The 23,523-nt window shown below is 33.4% G+C and overlaps 1 protein-coding gene across 1 annotated transcript in view; it reads left to right on the forward strand.

Moving 5' to 3' along the window:
* The window catches only part of LOC108745359 (nipped-B-like protein B), a 26,721-nt gene extending 4,403 nt beyond the window's left edge, over window positions 1-22,318 (forward strand). The window contains exons 5-9 of the mRNA XM_018481482.1: window positions 1,561-2,397; window positions 3,007-3,114; window positions 15,157-15,258; window positions 21,854-22,139; window positions 22,213-22,318. Of these exons, the coding sequence (XP_018336984.1) occupies window positions 1,561-2,397; window positions 3,007-3,114; window positions 15,157-15,258; window positions 21,854-22,139; window positions 22,213-22,269 (1,390 nt within the window). The 3' untranslated portion in view covers window positions 22,270-22,318. The remainder of the gene's footprint in view (window positions 1-1,560; window positions 2,398-3,006; window positions 3,115-15,156; window positions 15,259-21,853; window positions 22,140-22,212) is intronic.
* Window positions 22,319-23,523: the final 1,205 nt, after the last annotated feature.

Genomic DNA, 23,523 nt, shown 5'->3' on the forward strand with positions numbered 1-23,523 from the left:
CAATCTTTGTATTCCTGATTTTAGAAGCTAAATTTCTCAACTGTATGAATACTTTTTAAACATCCAAACAATACAATTTTTAATTTTTACTTATTTTTTAAATGATATATTTTCTATAATTAATACATCTTTTTGGTACATATAATTTTAAGAAACATACAATCTATTTTATTCTTTATAAATAAATTTAATTAATTTCTCGGCAAGAAATGATCAATTAAACATCGAATCGACGTCAAATTGGTGTTGAAATCATTGTATCGATATCAATTTGACATCAATTCAATAACTCATTTCTCGCTGGATAATATTTACTTTTAAAAAAATTTTTTTTTTTTATATTTTTTTGTACAAATACTTTTTGTACTCACTGTATATATTTAAATCTTTGATTTCTGCATAATTTTTTATAAAAAATTTTCCTGTGCTCATATTATCCCTAAGAATACTCATATTAGCTTATCCAGAGAGTAATATGAGCACTGGGCGGGCAATAAAAGCACCCGTCACCATTTCAACATTTGCATTAAAATAATCAATTTCAATACTAAGATAACATAAAACATCAACAAAGCTATCAAATGGCATGTATACAATTTTTTTATTCTTCAGTATGCTAGATATATCAAAATGTTTCCTTAAGGCTCATAATACTCAATCGTACCCTATTAATAAGAATTCATTTTCTATTTCAAATTTATGAAAATTTTCGAAACTATATCTTAAACATTTTTAAATTTTATAAGTTTTCAGAAATTTCAGAAATCTTAGAATATTTCAAAATTCACATATATGAAGAATTTTAGAAAAGATTTATAGACTTCTTCACTTCTAAAAACATTCCAATTTTTATTTTGAAAAATTTTCTAAAAAATTATACAAAAATTCTGAAAAAATTCTGATATCTATAAATTTTGAAAAATTACATAAAAAGTTTTAAGGAAAATTTTCAGATTTATCAGATTCTTATCTGTAAAAGTATGGATGCACCGGATATCCAAAAAATATCCGCTATCCGGTACTATTCCGCACTTTTTTTTACTATCCAACTGGATAGTCGAATATCATTAGTATCCGGGAATACATCCGGTTGAAATTTGATATCATTAAATTGTTGATTTTTTCTTATACAAATACTTATTTCTAGAAATAAGTATGCATATTCATGATGCTATATCTTATACATTATTGCAAAATTACAATCTTTTTCTCTATAGAATTTTTTTTTAGAAGACACTTTCTCGGAATCCGATCGGATATCCGACTCGAAAAAATTACCTTCTCGGATATTCGATTGAATGCCGGATATGCAATGTTACATTCTGTCCGGATATCCGATATCCGGTAATTTTACGATCCGGTGCATTCCTATGTAAAATTATAAATCATACTACGGCCCATATCTATCAATATAAATTCTCTTTAAGTTCGATTCAACTTATACTTCATCTTTTTCTAGCTCTAAGAATTAGAAAAAGATAAAGATCGAGTAAGTTGAATTGAGATCAAAGTTAATTTACACTGATAAAAACGGGTATCTATGAATTCACTCCGTTATAGATTTGAAGAAGAGCAGCGAATAATACGCGAAAAGGAGGAGGCGAAGATGAGAAAGGCGCAAGCCATGCGCGAGGTGTTGGAAGCTGCGGAACGGTTGGCAAAAGAAGATCGAAAGAATCGACGAAAGCGAGAGGAACACACCGATGAAGATACTGACGTTGTGACGCAATTTTCCAACGAGTCGAACATGATAACAAACATAAGCGACAAGCACGAAGAAGAGAACTGTTCGCAAGCGCAAAAGCAAAGCGCAAGTTCGATCAATCATCCTGAAGAAAAGTCTAGCCTGAAGGATGCCAAAGAGACCGACAATTGTCGGGAAAGCGAGAACGATAAAAATCCGAGAGAAATTTGTCCACGGAAAAATTACGCAGACAAATCGGAAGAAACCATGCTGGACCTAAATCCGAGATCTCTCCAGATGCCCGTGAGCAAGGACGTAGCGATCGTGCTGAGTGGTCGGCTGGAGGATCCTGAAATCCTAAGTAGGGCGAATCTGCAACTGGTGAATCTGGTGATGACGCCAAGCCCGCGCAAATTCGTAGAAAGCGCCGCAGATTATTTCTCACTCGGGCTCAATACAATCATGAGGAATAACACAAGTCCCAAGAATCCGAGGAGGTCATCGAGGGACGCCTCGTCGACTGTTGTGGAGAACAGACTGTTGACGCCGAGCAAATACAGAATGCCAGCCGGTCGGGACTTCGGCACTCAGACAGATGTGGAATCCGACGTCCAGGAGCTACGGGAGAAACTACAGGATCAGTCGATCGGAGACCAAGATACCATGAAGGAGCGGAAGGATACGACAAACGCCAACCGTAGAAACGTTGAAAAGTGAGTCGCCATCTCGATGTCGCATTTCCGGGCTTCTTAGAGGTCGAAACCAACGACTGCGTTCTCCCCTGCATGCGGTAGTATCTGTCGGTAATTATCGTTTTTATTTCATACTGTATAGTTCAATAATAAGGTTGATGATCGTAAAGACGCTTTACCGTGAAATGTCTGCCGATTCGCGCGAGGAAAATACCCAGTAAGTTGAATGCTCTTAATTGATTCTCTTAAGAGGATATAAAGCGTAACTCTAAAGCCCGATATCCACAATGCTAGAAAGCGGTCCGAGATTTTGGACAGAGAAAAAATTAACAAATCACATTTGAACAATTTGATCATATGACCATTGCAATTGGTCAATTCTTTCTTCGTCCGATTTCTAGCATCGTGGACACAAGGCTTTACACTTGATTTTCCTTAATTTACGTTATTGGTGATATTATTTTTTTTTGGACTTTTGCTTAAGTTTTCTGCTTCAAATTCGAATGCATCTTAGCTAATGCTAAACAATTAAGTTTAAACCTGCTATCATTCTCACCTGACAGAAAACGCTTAAAAAATTTATCAATAAAATTAATTACGATACTTTAGTATGATTGTAATTGTTTGAAGATCAAATAATATGGGTCCTGGCGAAGAAATTCCTGTAAAAACTCTTCCGCGAGCCAAATCACAGCCCAGAACTACGCTCGATAGCAGACCGCGGTGGAACGCCAATCGGTAATTAAAGATATTACAAAAGCTATTAGGACTATATTCTGTAACTCTTAACGATTATAACAATATCGTTACAACCATTAAGAATTACAGAATAGGTCCTTATTAATCCTCCGGAGCTAACGTCAAAAAATTTGTAACATGATTACTGACAACTAAAACTCATTTAATACCTATATGTTAATTAAAAGGCATTATTAATTTTGAGAAATTAAAATGGCATTACTTATATAAAAAAAAATGAATACTAAGTTTATTTCAATAAGAATAATCCAAATTTGCAAATGTATAACATAAAGAAATTTAAATTTATTAAACTCTTTGAAATTTTTGTGTAAAATGGCAACATAATTAATAATGCATTTTTTATCTTAACATTACTTCACAAAGAAAGCTGTATTATTTTTACTTATCAAAAATTGTTTTCACTTATCTTTGTTATTCAAATAATCAATGCATAATAGGTCCCACCATCAGTTGCCGAGAAATAATTTTTCATATAATTTTTCAGAATTTTTATATATATTATAGTTTAAAATTTTTCAGAATTTCTAATTAATTTTATAACTTTTTAGAAAATTTCTTATACAACACTTTTCAGAAGTGCCAAGATCGAAAGCTGACACACATATCTTTTCTAGAATTCTTCCTATATATTATTACATGTATAGGGTGAGGCATCTAAAACAGGCCACCTGAATAACTCGCTTATTTTTAACAATAGAAGGAAAAGTATCAAACAAAAGTTGCATGATTTCAAGGGAGAAATATTTTGGTCTGTTATCTTTCTTCTAGATGGAGACGCTAAAAAGATATGAAGATCACCCCCACTTTTTTAAATAGAATTGTATGATTTTTTTTACACCATATGGTTCCTCTAATTATTCTGTACATAAAAGTAGGTATTTTAAAATATCTCGTAAACTATTGGTTTTTTGATATCACTATCTTAATACTTTTATGTCAGAATAATTAGAGAAATCATGTTGAAAAAAAATAATATAATTCTGTTTAAAAAAGTGGAGGCGACCTTTATATCTTTTAGTGCCTCTATCTAGAAGAAAAACAACATGACCAAAATACGTTTCTCTTGAAAACATGCAACTTTTGTTTGGCACTTTTCCTTCTATTGTTAAAAACAAGCGAGTTATTCAAGTTGTTAGATGTCTCACCCTGTATGTACGCAGGGAGAAACATTTAAAACAGGTCACCTAAATAACTCGCTTGTTTTTAATAATAGAAGAAAAAGTATCAAACAAAAGTTACTTGGTTTCGAGGGGCACATAATGCGATGTCAATAATTATTTTCTAGGTGAAAGCGTAAAGGATAGGCAAAGGTCAAATCTGTTTTTTTAAATGGAATGATATGTTTTTTTATTTATTCTGATAAAGCATTTTAAGATGAATACAATGACCTATAATTGAAGGTCATTCAAGATTACGTAAGATCAATAATAAAAAATAATTGAATGTAATGAAAAATAAATTGTTTCACAAGACACTCTTCGAATAATTTCGTGTCTTCTCTTCTTGTTCGTATACCGCTAATCGTTTAAGTGTATCACGGTATGTAAATAAACATTAAAGATTTATTTAAACATAACAAGGTTAGCTGTAATTGAAAATAAATTGTTTGCATTTTTCGAATATTTCACTAATTTACTTATTTGCGTACTTACCATTACAACAAGTGTTCAAAATGATGATCCTGAACATCGACGCATTTTTTGAAACGTGTCGATACAGATAATACTGCACGACAAATTTCATTCGGATCAATCACAATGCAAGCTCTTCTTATACGCTCCTTCATGTTTTCTCTTGTTGTCAGCATTTCATTGTACACTTGTTGTTTTAACTTTCCTCACAAATAAAAATCCATAGGTGTTAAATCTGGGAACGTGCGGCTCATCTGTTGTTTTCTGACCGACCAATTCAACGATCTCCAAATTTTCTGTTTAGCAATTCAGTAATAATCCGTGCAGAATGAGCAGAACATCCATCTTGCTGGTACCATACTGATTGTTGTACGTTTAGTGGAAGATCTTCTAATAATAGTAGCAATATTTCTGTTAAAATCTGAGCATACTTGCGACTATTTAATGTTCCATCTATAAAATGAGGACCAATTATTTTATCATAAAGAGTTCCGGCCCAGACATTTATAGACCAAGGTCTCTGCCTGTCCACTTCTCTCATCCAATGTGTTTTCTACTGACCAATAGTGCATGTTGCAAAGATTTACTTGTCTATTGTTTGTAAATGTAGCTTCATCAATAAATAAGATTTTAATGACAAACATATTATCTTCTTTGTAGTGCCCATTCACAGAATTGTATACGATTTTGAAAATCATTGCCATGTAACTCTTGATGAAGTGAGATATGGAAGGGATGAAATTTGTTGGAATGGAGTATTCGCAGAACACTTCGTCGACCAATACCACTTTCACGTTCGAACTGTCTTGTCAAACTGATATGTGGATTTAGTGCTATAGCGGTTAAAATGTTCGTTGAATTTTCGTCGTCAGTTGCTTTCTTGATTCATTTGCATTTTTTATTATTCACACTTCTTGTTTCTTGAAAAGTTTGTACTATGTTTGAAAAAACAGAGAATGAGGAATGGATTCAATTATAGATTCGTCTTAAAATGCTTTATCAGAATGTAAGTAAAAAAACATATCATTCCATTTAAAAAAACAGATTTGACCTTTGCTTATCCTTTACGCCTCCACCTAGAAAACAATTATTGATATCACATTATGTGCCCCTCGAAACCAAGCAATTGTTGTTTAATATTTTTTCTTCTATTGTTAAAAACAAGCAAGTTATTTAGTCTTTTCCTAATTCTAAAGATTAGAAAAAGACGAAGAGTAAGTTAAACTGAGATTAAAGTTAATCTAAATTGATAGAAATGGGTATAAAACTTCTAAAGTCTATTCTACAATGTGTTCTTTCCTGTTTTTGGCTTTTCTTCTCTCTTTGCAACCGTTTTATTGACAATTACACTTCTTGCTATATGTTTCCTATTTTTTCCAAAGTTCGTTAACTTTTATCTTGGGCGAAAAAAACCGGATAAGAAGCAAAAAAACAAGATGTAAAAAATAGCAAAAAGCAGAAAACAGAAAACAAAAAGTATTCTACATAGCAGAATAGGTTTAAGTTTGGTTTTTTTAAGTGGGGTTGCACGGAAAGAAAAATACAGCCTATCTTAATGCTAATTGCTCTAATATATTTTGCAAGTATAGTTTAAGAAAACTTGTAAATTACAAATGATTTTACAACGGTTTACAACGTTTTGGCCGCAGTGCGCTCACTCGTCGGGATAGTACATAAAACGTGACTTTAGTTTTGTCGTGACTCCTTTTCCCCTCTCTTCGACAAACTGAGCACGTCCATTGCGCCACCGACCCTGGTTCGCGAGCGCTTGTCTTCCCCAGGCACTATGTGCTAATTTTGAATCCGAATTATTTAGTTTTTAACACTCCCTTTTAATCTGGATTCAAACTTTTACAATAGCAAAATTATTGATGCACAAACAACAAAACAAAAAACTTATTAAAAAAAATAAATCTTATTTTACTTATTCCTTTTGTCTCTCTTTCTCCCTTTTCCCTCTCCTTCTCCCCCTCCCTCTCTCCTTTCCTCCCCCCCTCTCTCTCTCGTTCTTTTCTCTTCAATTTTATTTTACTTTCATTTTTTTCCATTTTTTAATATAATTGCACATTTTAATTTATCTAACATAATATGATAGTTTTTAGCCAACTAAGTTATTTATCACAAACTTTACAAAATTTAATAGTTTCGTAAATATATCTGCTGTCTGATTTTCCGAACTACAATATTTTACTATATTATTTTCTATTTTTTACTTGTATAAATCGAAATTGAACATTGAGATGTTTAGAACGTTTATTTAATACTATACACCTGTCTTTATCAAATGTATCGCGTTCTAATTATCTATAATACGTAAATTTCCGCAATTATTGTTTTATTTTTCAATTCCTTTAATACCACCTTTAGATATAGAACGTGTTGGCAGGCTTCGCATTCTTCATGCCGTATATCTCTAAATGTTCCTTGTTCAATATAGTTTTCTTGGCTCACAAATAAACCTACTTTTCGGTGACTCGCCGAACTTAATGAAACTTAGTACATTTGTAGAGCAGACGAAAATAATAGACACGTATTTTTTCTTATATCGGCAATGATACAGGTTTAAAAGTGTAAACTACCCTTAAAGTAATAAGTATGAGTACTCAATTTCTTGCATTTTAGTTAACTCTATTACTATTATGCTTCTGAATTTTAGAGTTGATAAACTCTAAACAAATAATGGCTTTCATGTATGAGAAATGAATTGCGAAACAAATTGGACAGATCTGGATAAAATAAGGTTCTTGACAAAATTAATAACAAGCGGAGAGAAACTATGTTTTCTAATGAATCCAGCTTGAATGGAAGAAGTTAGGATGGCTAAATTGTTCTGATCTAAATTTCCTTAATCCGAACTGATTACTAAGTAATAGATGGATTAAGGAGGAAGAGGAGGACTCCGCTAACCAATAAATACGATTGATGAAATCATACGCTCCATGACTTTAAGAGGACACGATGTAAGAGAGATCCTCTTAGACTTAGGAATATGAAATATTAATAAATGATACTATTGTTTAAGGAAAATAGAAGATTGAAATAGTTGGTTCAGTATAGAAAGAAAACGACATAAAAGTTTATCTGAGAGAGCTTTTAGCAAGTGACTCAACCCGGTCGAGCCGCGGACTGGAAGAGATATTTAAAATGAATCCAAAGCAGCTCGAGTCTCGCTCATAATTGAATCTAGCCATGCAAGTGGGTGGATTCTCCGTTGTGCTAGGAATAACAGGAATAGGGAGGGAACAGGAAGAAGAACAGATCTTGTCCATAGTTTTATGAATGAGTTTGTCATTCGCCGAGCAGGTGTTACCTGAATAAAAATCCGAAGACACAAGACGACGGTTTTTGAAACGTTGAATCATTCTCCATCAGTAATAAGAATGAGATGACTTAAGCTTTCATAAAAATCTCTCCAACCTTAGCATTTGCCTTATGTCGCACCCGACGGGCATTCCTAACCGCGACTTTAAATCCTTCATAGTTTTCGATAGTGGGGACTTGCCTACAGAAGAACGAATTCAAATAGGTTCGTCACAATTTGAAGTTCACCAGAGTGCAGGAGGGGATTCTTTAGATATTCAGCCTTTATCTTTAAAATATTTAACATGTTTAGTATTCGTTGAAGAGAAGAGGTACTTAGTAAAATAGGAGAGAATTTCATTGATAAATTTATCATACAATTCCTCGAGGGATGAACGAATGATAGAAGAAACATTGTCAATAATGTCCTGCGCGTGCTCTTTTAGCCAATTAAAAACCCAAAGCCATTGGGCTCAAGTGAGTCGGATTCTATGTGAAAAAGTAGTAGATGAACATGTCAAAGTTAATATTGACGACTAGGGGGAAATGATCGCTACCGTGAAAATCCTGTAAGATAAGAATTTCACACATGAAGACAAGATCAGATGACGATACAGCAAAATCAATAGTTGAAGGGGCCCTAGAGGGATGAGAAAGATCGGTGGGAGAATCCGTAGAGTTCATACAGATAAAATTGTATGATTCCATGAGATCACTCATGATAAACCCTGCTGCATTGGATCTGAAAGATCCCCACAAGGGATAGTGTGTGTTGAAGTCTCCAATGAGCAATGTGGAACTTTGTGTATCTGCGGAGAACAGAGAATTGATTGCTGTTTGGAACGCAGAAATGTTAGGATGGCGATAAACGCCAATAATGGTTAAACTATTAAAGCAATTAAGAGACAGAGAAATAACAAGAATCTCCAAGGAGGGAAATATATCAGATTTATTGTCAGAAATAGTATAATAGATTAGATTGTGAATTAATATGGCCATATTTCTGATGTCGTGAGAAGAAGAGTCAAGCCAAATACAATCAAATCCACGAATTCGAAAGTCATGATGTGGGCTCAAGCATGTCTCGGCCAAAATAATGACGTCATATCCCTACGCCAATTTCTCCAACTCGGATTTTTTCTCACAGCGTTACGACAGTTCCGGAAAAGGAGCCTTATTGAGAGCTATATTGTTGCCTGTAATAGAATCCATGAAGTTATATATGAATGAAGTTGTCCAAAATTTCTTGTATTTGCCGAAGTTCGGTACCAAACTGAGTCTCACAGAGCAAAGAAGGTATATATGTTACTCGAAAGTTTATGAAAAGTGTTAGAAAGCAAATTGAAAAATTACAAAAAATCAGATTACTAAAGGTTAACCTGGGGTAGAGTCTCTAGAAAAACAGAATCTGGCCATCGGCCCATGTTTTCAATTGGCTCATGTTAGCTTGCCTCACTATGGCAGCACAAATCATAATGTAAGAAAATGGCGCTCTTATTAAAAAACTTGTAGACGTGAAATAACGCAAAACATTCTTTTTAATGTATATATTTCATATTATAATCGTAAAAAAATGTTATAATCATAAAAAAATAATATAATTATAAAGAAGTACAATCTGTTTAATAAAAATATAAAATTTCAAATAAAAACATAGTATCAAACGATATGACCAAATAAATATATTCCGCGCACACCTTCAAAGGAAAGTAATAGCACATCAGCGGGAAAGTAATAGAAATGAAATTAAAACAATCCCTACAGCACAAAGTTGCACAAAAGTTATAGCAACACTGTTATAACATTGCAGCAACATTCCAGAAATTTTGCAATGATATTGCTGCAAATTCTGTGATGTATAAGAAAAAAGCTCAGTTTAACAAAAATTGGAGATAATGAAACATCCAGCAAGCCGAGATAAGACAAACACGTCCATCCCGATTCACAATCATCATGGAATTAACTTCTAAATACGAAAGTGTAAAGTGCAAACACTAAGAACATATTCCCACTACTTTTATTTGACATTTTGAGGGCATGGCCAAATTTTGTTTTTCTAGGGATTCTATAGTCTGGAGGGAGAGTTGAGAATGAGAGGAGAAAGATTAGAAACGAAGTGAGAAAAGGAAGGAATAGGATCAGATAGGGAAGAAAGACGAGAATAACCATATATTGGGAAGAAGGCAGAGATATGAGAGGAATAAGCGTCGTTAACTGAAGAGTTCTATCATCTTTCATTGGGAACCAATAACAAAACATTGTGCTTCTCATACAAAAGAGTGTGCAGGGAAGGGACCGTCTTGTAGGCCTTGGTTGCTAGAAGAGGCAAGGGGAAGCATACGTCCGAGGGAGTCCTTCAGAAGATTATTAGAAATGTTGTAACTTTTCAGGTTGTCTCTATAATGAGGGTTAGAGGGGGATAATCATACAACGTCGCTGTAGGATGGACCGAATTCTGGAATAAATCCAAAAATCTTCTACGAGTTGAAATCATGATACGTATGTAACGACTTAGCTAGGGGAGAAGGGTGAGGAAGGGGACGAGAAGTGGAAGAGTAAGAAAAAAGGAAGAAGTTGCTGGATGAAAGAGACACAAAGAGGAAGAGGAGATGAGCAAGAAGTGCACTTCAACTTTGCACGAGCCTCAGAGTATGACACATTTTCCAGGGCAGCGTACTAATAAATCTGTCTCTGTTTAATATATAAGCCGGGCATTTTGCTGAGGATGGAAGGTGTTCACAGCCGCAATTGCAGCAGATAGGGGAAAGCTGAAAGCGAGAGCTCCACCTTGGGGTGTAATCCCTGTCCACAACGTGCGCAGCGGAATGCTCTTGCAATCCGAGCTGATATAGTAAGAGCGTGGTCGGCTTTACTCAAAGTTAATAAAAGATATCGCCCTAAATCTATCATGAATCCATAGAGGACACCTTTGTTCTTTTTGATGCACTATCAAGGAATTCAGTTGTCATTGAACTTTCTTAAGAGAATCACATTAAGCGCCATGAGTACCAAATACGCATCACGCTATGAAGCTGTGTTCCTCTGCACTCATCCGAAAGGTCCAAATATGTCACAATTAGCGGCTGCTAAATATATGAAAAAGTCGAAATCATTCGTACAGAAGTGAGTGCAGCGATATAATGTGGCAAAAAATGTCGATGATTTACCGGAACGTGGCTCGATATGCAACGTGCACAAAAAAGACTATAAAAAAATAGTGAATCTGTTTTCGCGGAATCCTGGCTTAACACTGCGTCAAGGACAAGCAAAATTGAAGCAGAAAGATTTAGATATATCGTATGAAACTATTCGAACCTATCTCAAGGCTAATAACATAAAATGGTGCAACACAGTGAAGAAACCTCTGTTGAATGAAAAACATGTGACGAAGCGACTCACTTGGACGCGCGAGAACATTGATCGAGACTTTAGCAACGTAATTTTTATTGACAAATGTTCCATAGGGACACGTTGTATCCACAAACGAGCCTGGTTAACTTCCAGAAATAAAATTGTCTAGAGAAACGTTAAATGGAGTAAAGGTGCATCTTTGGGGCTGCTTTTCAAAGCAGGGTTTCGGCATTTTGTACTTGTTTACTTGCAACCTGAACGCCGAGAAAATGCTCGAAATCTACAAAAAGGCTTTGTTACCGTCTGCCGAACGTTGGTTCATCAACAAAAATGAGGATTGGATTCTGCAGGAGGACAACGATCCCAAACACCACAGCAAGCTCTGTACCGAGTGGAAACAGCAACCTGGCATAGTTACACTGGATTGGCCGTCGCAGTCGCCCGACGCAAATCCTATCGAAAATGTGTGGGCATACATTAAGCACAAGCTTCGTGAAAAACGCACTTACACTTTAAAGCAGCTATCTCACGAGATTCGACGGATTTGGAGAACCTTATCGTTAGAATATGCCGTTAATTTGGTCGAAAGCATGCCTCGAAGATGCCAGGCAATTATCGATGATGACTGATCGCATTACTAATGTAATTGCATCTTTGATTTGATCGAGTACTATACATATATGTGTGTGCACATAAAAATTTTATTTAATACATTTTTTTATAAATTAACTCGACCACGCTCTTACTTGACTTACAGCAAGGTTGGGTATTAACTAATTAAAACGTTTAAAGTTAAAAAAAAGTTAAAAAATAAATAACTTTTAACTTAACTTAGTTAATTTTAAATGCATTAATTTTTAATTTAATTTACTTATAATAAGTTACTTCTAAACTTTAATTTATTAATTTTTTTAAATTAAAAATTTTTCTATATATATCTTAAAATGCTAATATTTTTTTCTATAAAATCTTAAACATTAGAGAATTAATTTAAAAAAAGTTTATTGATTTTATGGTTAAAAACTCTATAATAAGAGTCACACTATATAGTATAGTTTTTATTGATTCACTAGGTTTTGTGAATTCCCGCTTATATATTTGAATCACACTAAATTTAGATGTCATAAACATTACATTTCAGCAATATAAATATAAAATGAGTTTTAGATGAAGAATTATTGTAAAACAGTGCTGCATCCACCCATTTTCTAAATTTTGACGTATATTTTTTGTAACAAATATCTAGTTGATGTAATCGTAAACAGTCGTTTTGGAAGTTAAAGAAAATTAGATAAAGGTTAAAGAAAGAGAGATAATGCAAATAATATATATATGTATTCTCTCTCGCAAGATTTTGATAAAACCTTATGATGTGACTCTTATTATATATAAATAACTCACATAAAAAAATTAAATTTATCTAATAATCTATATTTTAAGTGTTATTTAAAGTAACCTCATTTTAAGAAAAATTAAGACATTCTTATCTCAAAAATAATTTCTTTCAAAATTAACTTAAGTTAATTCAATCTTAACTTTTACTAAATTAATATTTTATTCCTTCAACTTTTAACTTAATTTTATTAATTTTTATAAGCCATTAATTTTAACTTAATCTAAAAAAACATTAATTTACCCAACCTTGTTTTTAAGTTATATGCTTATATAATTTAAGAGTAGCCAGATTAAGAACACTATTTGCATTACCCAGATCATTTAGAATGACCGAAACTTGTTGCGACCGACCGACTTAATCTTGATAATATGATTCCCTATAAAACTTAAAATAATACTGACTAATAAGATTCAAACGTGTTTTATTGTTGATGCTCAGTAAAACATTTTTCATGCATGAATATGTGTAAATATGTAATATAAACATACATAAATATTCATAAACATGTATAATCATATATGAAATATATCCACACATGTTCATATATCTCTTTCTTTTGCAAAATGATTTTTTAGTGTAATAAAAATAATAATAGTAATGTGAAAACATTAAAAATAATTAAAAGGGTAATTTTCAGACTATTTGTTTTAGAAAAAAATCAAGTTTGAAGAAATGTAAAAAAAATTACTTATGTAAAATTATATCTAAAATTATGCATAATTGTATATGAGCCATTTTTTTTATATTTTTCCAAACTTATTTTTTCCTGAAATAAACAATGCGAAAATTATCCCTTTAATTATTGTAATGTTTTCATATTACTATTATTATTTTTAATACACTAACAAGTTATTTGACAAAAAAAGTTTTTACAAAAAAAAAGATCTATGAACATATATAGACATATTTATGTATAGACATATATATGATTATACATGTTTATGAATATTTATTTTTATATATATTTATACATATTTATACATATTCATGCATGAACAATTTTTTACCGGGTAGATTCTTGTTGAATAAGAACAGTATATAAAGAGAGATCTTTACTACTGTATTTACAGCAAATATTCGCAGAATTAAATGAGTTACTTACTGCATTGTTGTAACTAGCTTTATGAGGAGATTCTCCTGGATCTATATCTCATTCGTGAGGGCGTTTGAGTGCCTGACGGATACTTCCCTTGGGAGAAGGGTCCGCTATCTCTACCTCTTTTAAATTCCCCTTGTTATGTTCTTAACGAAATTCACCCGCCCCTGTACCTAAGAGTTCATCATTGAGACTGACGAAACATCCGAAAGAGAACCGTATATCTTCTTCCCTCTCCTTTGCAACGGAAAAACAGGATCTATTGCGGCCGAATGCCTTACTGGGAGAAGACTTCGCGCCCGAATCAACTATAGCGGTCATCTTTTCCTGTTCCTTACGATTCTTTTTGCTTTTCTTAATCATCATGAACAAAGTGACAACGGTACCGATTTTATGAATTTCGAAACATTAGCTATACTCTTCCTAATAGACGATAACGTTCTAGACGAGGAAAATTGTTTGCCAGTCTTTTCGAAAGAATTGTTTAATTCCTTAAGGGAGACTGGCGAACGAATAGTGTTTGATTTCGGTTTCCCGCCCGGGCCAGGGGCAAGCTGGTCCGAAGGCGAGCCCTCTTATATGCCACCACTACTGATCACCGGTCAAACAATCACAATTCGAGATAAAATAAGTTAATTAAGAAGAAAATTGATAGTAAAAATACTAAAATAAAAAGCGCGCACAAGCAGGCCGAACTTTCGAGAAACACGAATGCGCAGGTGCAAAAACACGTCCGCACTAGTCGAGTTCACGAACGAGAATTGTATATGAAACGTGACTTTTTGGTTTTACCATCGCGATACTTTTTTCCTCCTCTTCGATAAACCGAGCACGTCCGTCGTGGCACTGATATTGACTTGCGAGCGCTCTTCCCCATGCTATACGCCAAGTTTGAATCCGTTTATTTAATTTCCAATACTAAAATTTCCCATTCTATATTTCAAATGTAATCTTATGAAATCTAAAAAAATTTAAAGTATTGTTCAGAAATTATAAAATGAGAAATTTTAGAATATTTCAGAATTCACATATTGTATATGAAAAATTCTAGGAGAAAATATAGAATTTCTCAATATTTCTGAAATGCCCCAAATTTGTATAAAAAATTTCAAAGAAAAATTTTCATTAGAAATATAATTGAGGGTTCAACAGACCCTCATTAGATCCGGAAGATTAAATACAATACTAATTTATTTGTTTGGCACAAGTGTCGCGAATGTAATAATTATTAAAGATACTTTTAGTCCAGGTACACGTTATCGAACGCAAAGCGAGAAAGATCCACACTATCAAAGACGATTGCGATTAAGAAGACGACAAATCGAATCCAGCGATGAAGGATCTAGGTAAAGGAATTTCAAAAACGATTAAAATTGGATAAACTCAAATAGCACAGCAAATAGCGCTTGCAAAGGGCTAAAAAAGCGATTATATGCACTTTGTTAATGCTTTGTAAGCTGTACGCTACTTGGGTAAACTTTCTAAAATTATCTAAGGAGAATTGATACACATAATCTCAAATAAAGTAATTACAGAAGGTAAAAGACATTAAAAGTTAAAGAAATGAGATTCATAAATATAAATGAGGATATATTACTCCCTACTACTTCAAAAGTGACACAACTAAAAAAATTAAGTTTAAGAAAAAAGAAAAAACTTTTGTTTAATTATAGAAAATTATACAGAAAATTATAAAGATTATGCGTTTTGCGGATTTCTTCGTATCCAGATCCATTCTTAGAATGCCAACGTTTCGTGCTTGCAATCCACTTCATCAGGGCGAGGAGCAACCTGATATTGAGCTGTTCCTCCAGGCCGTTCATTTTATATTGCGCTATTTGTTGGAGTGGTGAGGAAAAGAAGAGAATTGTAGGGGGGAGAGGTGAGCGAAATTGGTCGGTCTTCAATAATCGGGAGAATGGTTTTCCATATTTTATTTCGCCATTGTCTTTATTGTTAGGGTGTTTGTGTACCTTTATAGCCTCTTTATACTTTCTTAGAAAGTAGGATGTAATGTTGGCTATTGTCGTTTTGTCAAACAGTATTTGGTGTCGTGTTTCGATATTGTGTTCTGATAATGCCGACTGCGTGGCATGTTTTAACCTGACATCACGTTGGTGTTCTTTTATTCGTAGGTTGATCATTCTCTCGGTTTCTTCAATGTATACTCGTGTTCACAGGAACAAGATATTTTGTATATTCCTACGAAGTTGAGTGGAGGTCTTTGATCTTTAGGATTTCTCAAAATTTCCTATCTTTTTGGATGACTTGAAGATAATTCGGATATTGTGTTTGTTTAATATCCTGCCAATACGATTCGTCGTTCCTTTGACTTATAGGAGAATGAATAGGATTCTTTCATCTGATTTAGGTAGAGACCGTGATCTTATTTGTGTATTTATTGATTATTTTGATTATGTCTTTCTTGTCGTTTTTCTGTAAAGCTTGTTTAGGTGATTGAGTTCTGTCTGCAAATGTTCTTTGTCAGAGATAGTGAAAGCTCTATGTACGAGTGAATTGATTACTGACTGTTTTTGTGCTGAGTGGTGGTGCGATTTGGTATGTAAATATCTATCTGTGTGTGTTGGTTTTCTGTACACTTGATAGTCTAAGATACCGTCAGCTTTTTTAGAGACAAGAACATCTAGAAAGAGATGTTTTCCGTTTTCCTCTATGTTTATAGTTAAGTGGATATTTGGATGTTGATTGTTGAGGAAAATAAAGAATTTACAAAGTTTGACTCTGCCGTGTCTCCATATCACGAAAGTGTCGTCTACATAACGGAACTCACTTTTGGAACTTTTGGTTTTTTGGGTGTTTTTCTGAACGCCTCTTTCTCAAAATGCTCCATGAAGATATTGGCAATTACAAAAGAAATAAGAGAGCTCATTGCCGCTCCTGAAGTTTGTTCATAAAATTGGTTGATATAGAAAAAGTGGTTGTTAAGCAGTGCTCTATTAGCGGGATGAAGTCGGAGGAAACTTCATGTGAGTTTATTATGTTTAATATTATGTTTAATGTGTCTTTTACTGGGACTTGTGTGAAAAGGGATTCTACGTCGAAACTTACAAGCAGGTCTGTGGAACGTCGGATTTTTTAGATAAAGTCCATTGAGTTGGTTATGTGCGATTTGGATTTTCTAATAAGGGATTGTAATGTTTGAGTTAGAAAGCGGGATAAGTTGTATGTCGGGGAGTGTATGACGCTGACAATCGGTCTGAGGGGAATGTTTGGTTTGTATACTTTTGGTAGTCCGTATAATCTTATTGGAAGAATATTGACAGAAAATTATTAATTAATTAAATAATGTCAGTAAAAAGAATATAAAGTAAAGTCATGATACAAGTAGACATAATGTGTTCGTAACTAAGACAAGTTTGCGCATAGCAACGCTCATTTTTCGCTATTACCAACGGTATATATACGAGGGGGGACCCAAAAAAAACGGGAATTTCGTCATAACTTCTTTATTTCTCAATATTTTAACACCAAATTTTAATCACCTTCAAAGTATTCGCCATTGACCACAACGCACTTCTCCAAACGATTCTTCCATTGTTCAAAACAGTTTTTAAATTCACTCATCGGGATGTCCTTTAAGCCTTCCAGCGATTTTTGTTTCACCTCCTCCACAGTGGCAAAACGCTTTCCTTTCATATTCCTTTTGAATTTGGGGAACAAAAATAAGTCATAGGGGGCTAGATCCGGTGAGTATGGGGGATGGACAATTGGTGTCATGGCGTTTTTGGTCAAAAATTGCTTCACGGAAAGGGCGGTGTGGGCCGGCGCGTTGTCATGATGGAAGAACCAGTTTTCGCCGAAATGTAAAAAGTTGTTTTACTAAAAAAAATCTCACAGGCGAACCGATGCACTCACAGCGACACAACTTCGCACACTGACGCAGGTGGCGTGACACTAACGGACATGTGGTCAAACAATAGGTTCCCCCACTCTCCCTCCCCACCACAGCGTAATTCCCGGAACTTATGGGTCCCCCCTCGTATAATAACATTACCATATATATTTGCGCGGTTGTCATATGATTTGAAATAATTAAAAAATGTATTAAATATAAGTGAAAAATAATAAATAATAGTAAAAAAAGTAATAAATAAGTAATTATTTTTACTATAAATAAGTGATTATGTACTATGTGTGAAACTGAATTTCACTATCATAGCAGGCATATTGAAACAAAATTCGCTGAAAAATAGCGAAAAAAGATTGAGCTCTGATTCAGCCGAAAAATAGCGAAAAAAGATCGAACTTCTGTTGCAGCAGATAAACATACGGAAAAACACCATGTGTTCTAGCTAACTAAAAATTTACTGCCAGTACTGAAAATCTATAGTCACGTCTATTATAGATTTTCAGTACTGGCTATAAATTTTGGAACACAGCTCATGTCTACTTGCATCACGGGATAAAATATACAGTGATTGACCACGATACAATGATTGACTATTTGCTATGAATTTGTCTATATATTAAAATTCAAGTTAAACTAACAGCTAATTTCACAACATAATAATAATTGATCTTTACTAACTCCATATATGAACAAAATATTCAATTTACAGTCCGTTTTTTACTTTCCAGTCCGTAAATTGAACTTGCAAAAACTGTAGTACACAATTAAGAAATACTTAACAGTTCAGTTAAGCGTATGTATAGGTAAATTATATTTTTATAAAACATTTATTGACACTTTTGCTCATCATATATCGCTAATACAATGTTATGAATATCTTCTGCATATTAATTTTGTTAATAAATGCAATAATTACGAAAATAAAAGGGTGATCAATAACTGTAATTGAGAAAGTTCATTTTTTATAGTTATTGACCTGTTACGTCCAAGCTCCGTATAGAACTGAGGGAGTAAACGCAATAAGAACCGAATTATTAGATCGATTGAGTCGTGTCCAGGCTCCGGACCGCAAGAGAGCAGTGGGGAAGAATCGACGCAAATCGGGAGGCACTTCCCTTCGTCCTGAGGCTGCTAACGAGCCGGGGGTCGAACGGACGAAGTGGAAACCTCTGCTCGTGCTCCGCTAAACGGACATACGAACGTACTTTTAATTTAAAGGGCCCAAACTGGGTCAGTGTGCCGGGAGGGTGCACTTTAACGCCAGATGTGCCAGTATGGCCGTATGCCCTGACTTTCGGTCATGGAACTTAATCCGAGTGACCGAGGAGAGCTAGTAAATACAAGAAGAGGTTATATTTAAATAAATGACAACCGAGAAGTTAACTTAATAATGGTATAATAAAAGGCAATATTCGGTTATACATTTTCTTTGAGTAAATAAAAAAAGAAATACAATTTTTGTTTCTTTATTCTAAAATATATGTGCGGATTTATGCGTGTGTGTGTGTGTGTGTGTGTGTGTGTGTGTGTGTGTGTGTGTGTGCGAAAAGAGAGTCGGAATGCGGATGTTATTTTGAATATCGAGAATTTGAAAGGAAGAGAGGAAAATTAAAATTGCGTAGAGTCATATGGTTGGAAAGAAAAAGGATCAATGGGAATGAGAGATGGTATGAGGACTAAAAATAAGTCGTCGGATCCCGCGATGCTCACTATTACTCGGTCATTGATGGAGGGGTAAAATAGGACATACACTGGGCATCAAAATTAACGCAACACCTGTTCACTCTGCAAAAATAGGCAAATTTCAAAATACAATAATTTCGTCAAAAATTGTTGTATCGGGATATAAAAAAGCATTTTACAGGTAGAAACCTCTACTTTTCGAATCGCTACTTTAAAAAACAGTCTCATGAAGATTTCATGAAGTTATACAAACATAAATGAAGATATTTCAGACCTCAAAATTTTTTATGAAATTTGCGAAGCTCCATGGAATGGAATAAAAATTCCATTTCAGATTGGATTCAGATTGGTGGAATTGGTAGATTTCGTTAACTAGTAGTAGGATTTCCTTTGCTCTCGGATTCTTCAAGATTTTGAAGGAGGAAAGGATATTGACAGGAGTCTGTAGTGTGGAAGTGTCCTCCAAAATTTTACGATCTTAAAATTTATGAGAAAATGCACGTGCCGTCAAAAAGGCATGCATGCATCGTCGCCACGAGACCACCCAGAATCTACCCCTGAACGTCGAGTGTCTCTTCTTAGATTTTATGATCACGGATTCGCGAGAATCGTCCGCAATTTGACCGTTAATCTTGGCGTCGGTCTTACGCTTTCAATACATATTTATTATTAATTTAACCTGTCCTAAATTTAGTAGTGTCCTAGACTCGGCGTCTCTTGGTCCCGCCGCTCGTGCACACGTGCCGATTTTTAGTCTATCTCGGAGCGACATTTACGAGGAGATAATGGATTCCTCGTTTTAGTTTTTAGTGTAGAAAAAAAAGAAAAAAAAATATTTCAATTTCAGATCTCCACGAAAGAAAAGAGTCGTGGGAGTCCGCTGGACGTAACAGACCATTCATTGTAATTCACATATTATTCACTAGATAATTATTTCTCATAAATAAAATTACGATTTTGAGATGTTATAATATTGTAGGTTTAATTTTTCATCAAAATACCTAAAGTAAGTTGTATGAAATACTCTCAAGAGGCACTTAACAATGCCGTTCGTAAAGGTATGGAGTTGAATGAAGCACCACAAACATAAAATCAACGCTTAAATTTAGAAAAGATAAACCACTAAACATCAAAATAACAATGTCCTATATTTGAAATTTCATTAAATTTATCTCCTTTTCATTTTCTGAATTTTTGTCTTCATTTTAATAGTTTTCGTACTAATGATCAATCACTGTCATTTTTCTGTACAATAAGAGTAAAACTTATGGTCAATAATTATCATTTTCTGAATAAAAGTTTTTGTTAGAAAAAATGTTTTTATGAAAAACATGAACTTATTCAAAGTTTTTTGTATTTAACATATTCTTTGAACCTTATTTAATGCTTTGCATCAAATTTAAATTTCAAATAATTTCAATAGTAATTACAATGATTGTATTAAATTTCAGCACTTAAATGGTCAATTATTGTACACTTTACATTTCTATTCTTAACATGATCAAATATCATTTCATAATCACGGTTACCAGGTCCCGGGCTCTGGTTCAGCTGAGGCCAAACTTCGAGCCTTAAAAGAGCCTCCGTGCGCTGGAGATTTACTATTTCGAGGCTGACCAATTGCTATCCAAAAAAGAATTGCTTTCCAAAACAAAACGTACAGGATTTCATTCGTACACATTACGACACTATTGCACACTTTCTTTTTATCCAAATAGCAACAATCCAAAATAATCTACATAGTGCGAACACAAGATATTTTCTTATATTACAACATAAAGTAAAAACATAATCACAGACTTTCTTATTATTAAAATAAATATTCTTGAACCATATTTCTTTTCGCATAACTCAATATTACACTATATAACGGAAAAAAAAACAAAAAATATAAATACAACGCTACAACATTATTAACATAGAAACAGGCTACGCGGGCATCACTAAGTAATGAAATTAGTGAATACGCGAACAAAAAATCGGAGATTTTTCCCGTCAGCCGGAGATTGGTCCCCAAAACTGAAGTCTTCAATCAAAAACTGAAGCCAATGTGTTCACAATCCTTAAAAAATCACCCTTGTTGAATCCTAACGATTTTGACGATTTTTTTAACAAATGTGTATTATACTCGTATGTAATATTATAAATTTGTTCACTTTTGATAATTGATAGGGTAATGTTTAATTAATTCATGGCAAATAACAACTTGAAATTAAATAACGTTTTTTATAAGTTGTGTCACTTTTGAAATAAAGGGAGAAAGAAACGATATTTTTGCGACAAAAAAATTTTAGGACGGAATTCTTTTAATCAATTATTGTATCACGTACGGTTTTGTGCTACTTATTGTAACTCGTTGTAAGATAATATTAATTTATCTTTATTAGATCACCGTCTCCCGACCGACGGAAATCAAATAACGGAAAATCAAAAAGCCGAAGCACTATAAGACGTAAGGCAAAACCCGAGAATTATGATGCTGATCTGTCGATGGACAGTCTGAATTCCGTTGTGCCTTTGCGAATCGATAAAAACGGCAAAATTAATATCGAGAATCATGCCGAGAAATCACAGTCAGGAAACAATATGAGTCACACAAAAAAAACGGACGAAGACAGTTCTAACATTTGGTGCGGACAGGAAATCTTGTCCAAACTGTCATCATTGAGAAGCGTATGTAACAAGCAGATAATATTATAATCTTTTATATTCCTTCGCCACATTTATATTCTTTATACATAATTAGGGGAGAATACGTATGAAAGAGACATGTTTGGAAAGAGCCATTTCGTATTTCAACTAATTGAATATCGCTAAAAATTTAAAAATATTTTCATTTGATAACAGTGTACTAAAACTATTGTATGTCATCCATAAACATTTGGCAGTCATCGTTAGGATATTACTGTAATAAGAGACGCAAAATTATTATTACAAAATAAGTTTCTTAAATTAAATTTTGAAGTCTTTTTCATTTATTTACGATTAGAAAAAGTTTTAGAAAAAGTATTTTTTTATCATAAATGTTATTATATATACAACGTAACATAAGAACATAGTTGCAAATTTTTTTGTTAATTTTGATTTATGAGTATTCTATGATTAGATTTTTTATACATAATATTATGAAAGAGCCGGTATTGAGAGCAATGAAAAAGTCAGTTCTTTTATTGCCGCTTTACCTGGTTCCTTTATTCCATACTCATGGATGTTTGTTTCAGTATAATTATACTTTTTTAATACAATTCAGGAAATTTTAGTACGTCAGTACTTTTTTTAAATATATCATACTCATGATCACTACATTTTCATTCACTCGGTCTCAATCATCGCGCGGCGTTAGTAAAGAATTTGTAAGGGGATTTGTCTTAGGGATAAAACAAATGTGCTGGTATGGCGACATAATTATGAACTTCTGAGGAAATTCACTGAACAAAGATATGGCTAAACAAACCCTTGAAAAGCAATAGCAAAGGAAGAACTCTCAAGAGAATATATTTATATATCAAATAATCGAAGTTTGGTCACAACATAATGACAATAACTGCTATGTCTGTTCAATAAATTATTCTGTAAGGAAGATTGATATCAATGCAAGTTGCTTTGACTGGGCTCATACTTCATGTAATAAGGAAAATTACTTCATGATAATAAGGAAAATTTTCATTTCTTTTGCAATAACTGTTTTTAATTAGAAATATTATATTTTTTATTTTTCACACATTTATTAATTTTCTAAAAAAAAATAATATCTGTTAGTTAAAGGATGACATTTTGATTTTATTTGTGTTGAACTTATATAATTTAGTATCCGGCTCTTCCAAACAGCTTGATAGCTTTTTCAAAACCGCGTTGTTTGGAAAGAGCTGAATTTCCTGTTTATAAAAAATGGTGATTAACGTTAATGACTAAATATTATTTTTCTAAAAAACAAATAAAATTAAGAGATACCATCTTGACCGTCTAAAAATCATAGGTAACTTTGAGAATTTTTTTTAGGAAAACAATGAAAGTAATGAAAAATTTATTTTTGAATATCGTTTTGCTGCGACTATTA

Source organism: Trachymyrmex septentrionalis, unplaced genomic scaffold (genome assembly GCF_001594115.1).
Source record: "Trachymyrmex septentrionalis isolate Tsep2-gDNA-1 unplaced genomic scaffold, Tsep1.0 scaffold139, whole genome shotgun sequence".
Classification (NCBI taxonomy): Eukaryota; Metazoa; Arthropoda; class Insecta; order Hymenoptera; family Formicidae; genus Trachymyrmex; species Trachymyrmex septentrionalis.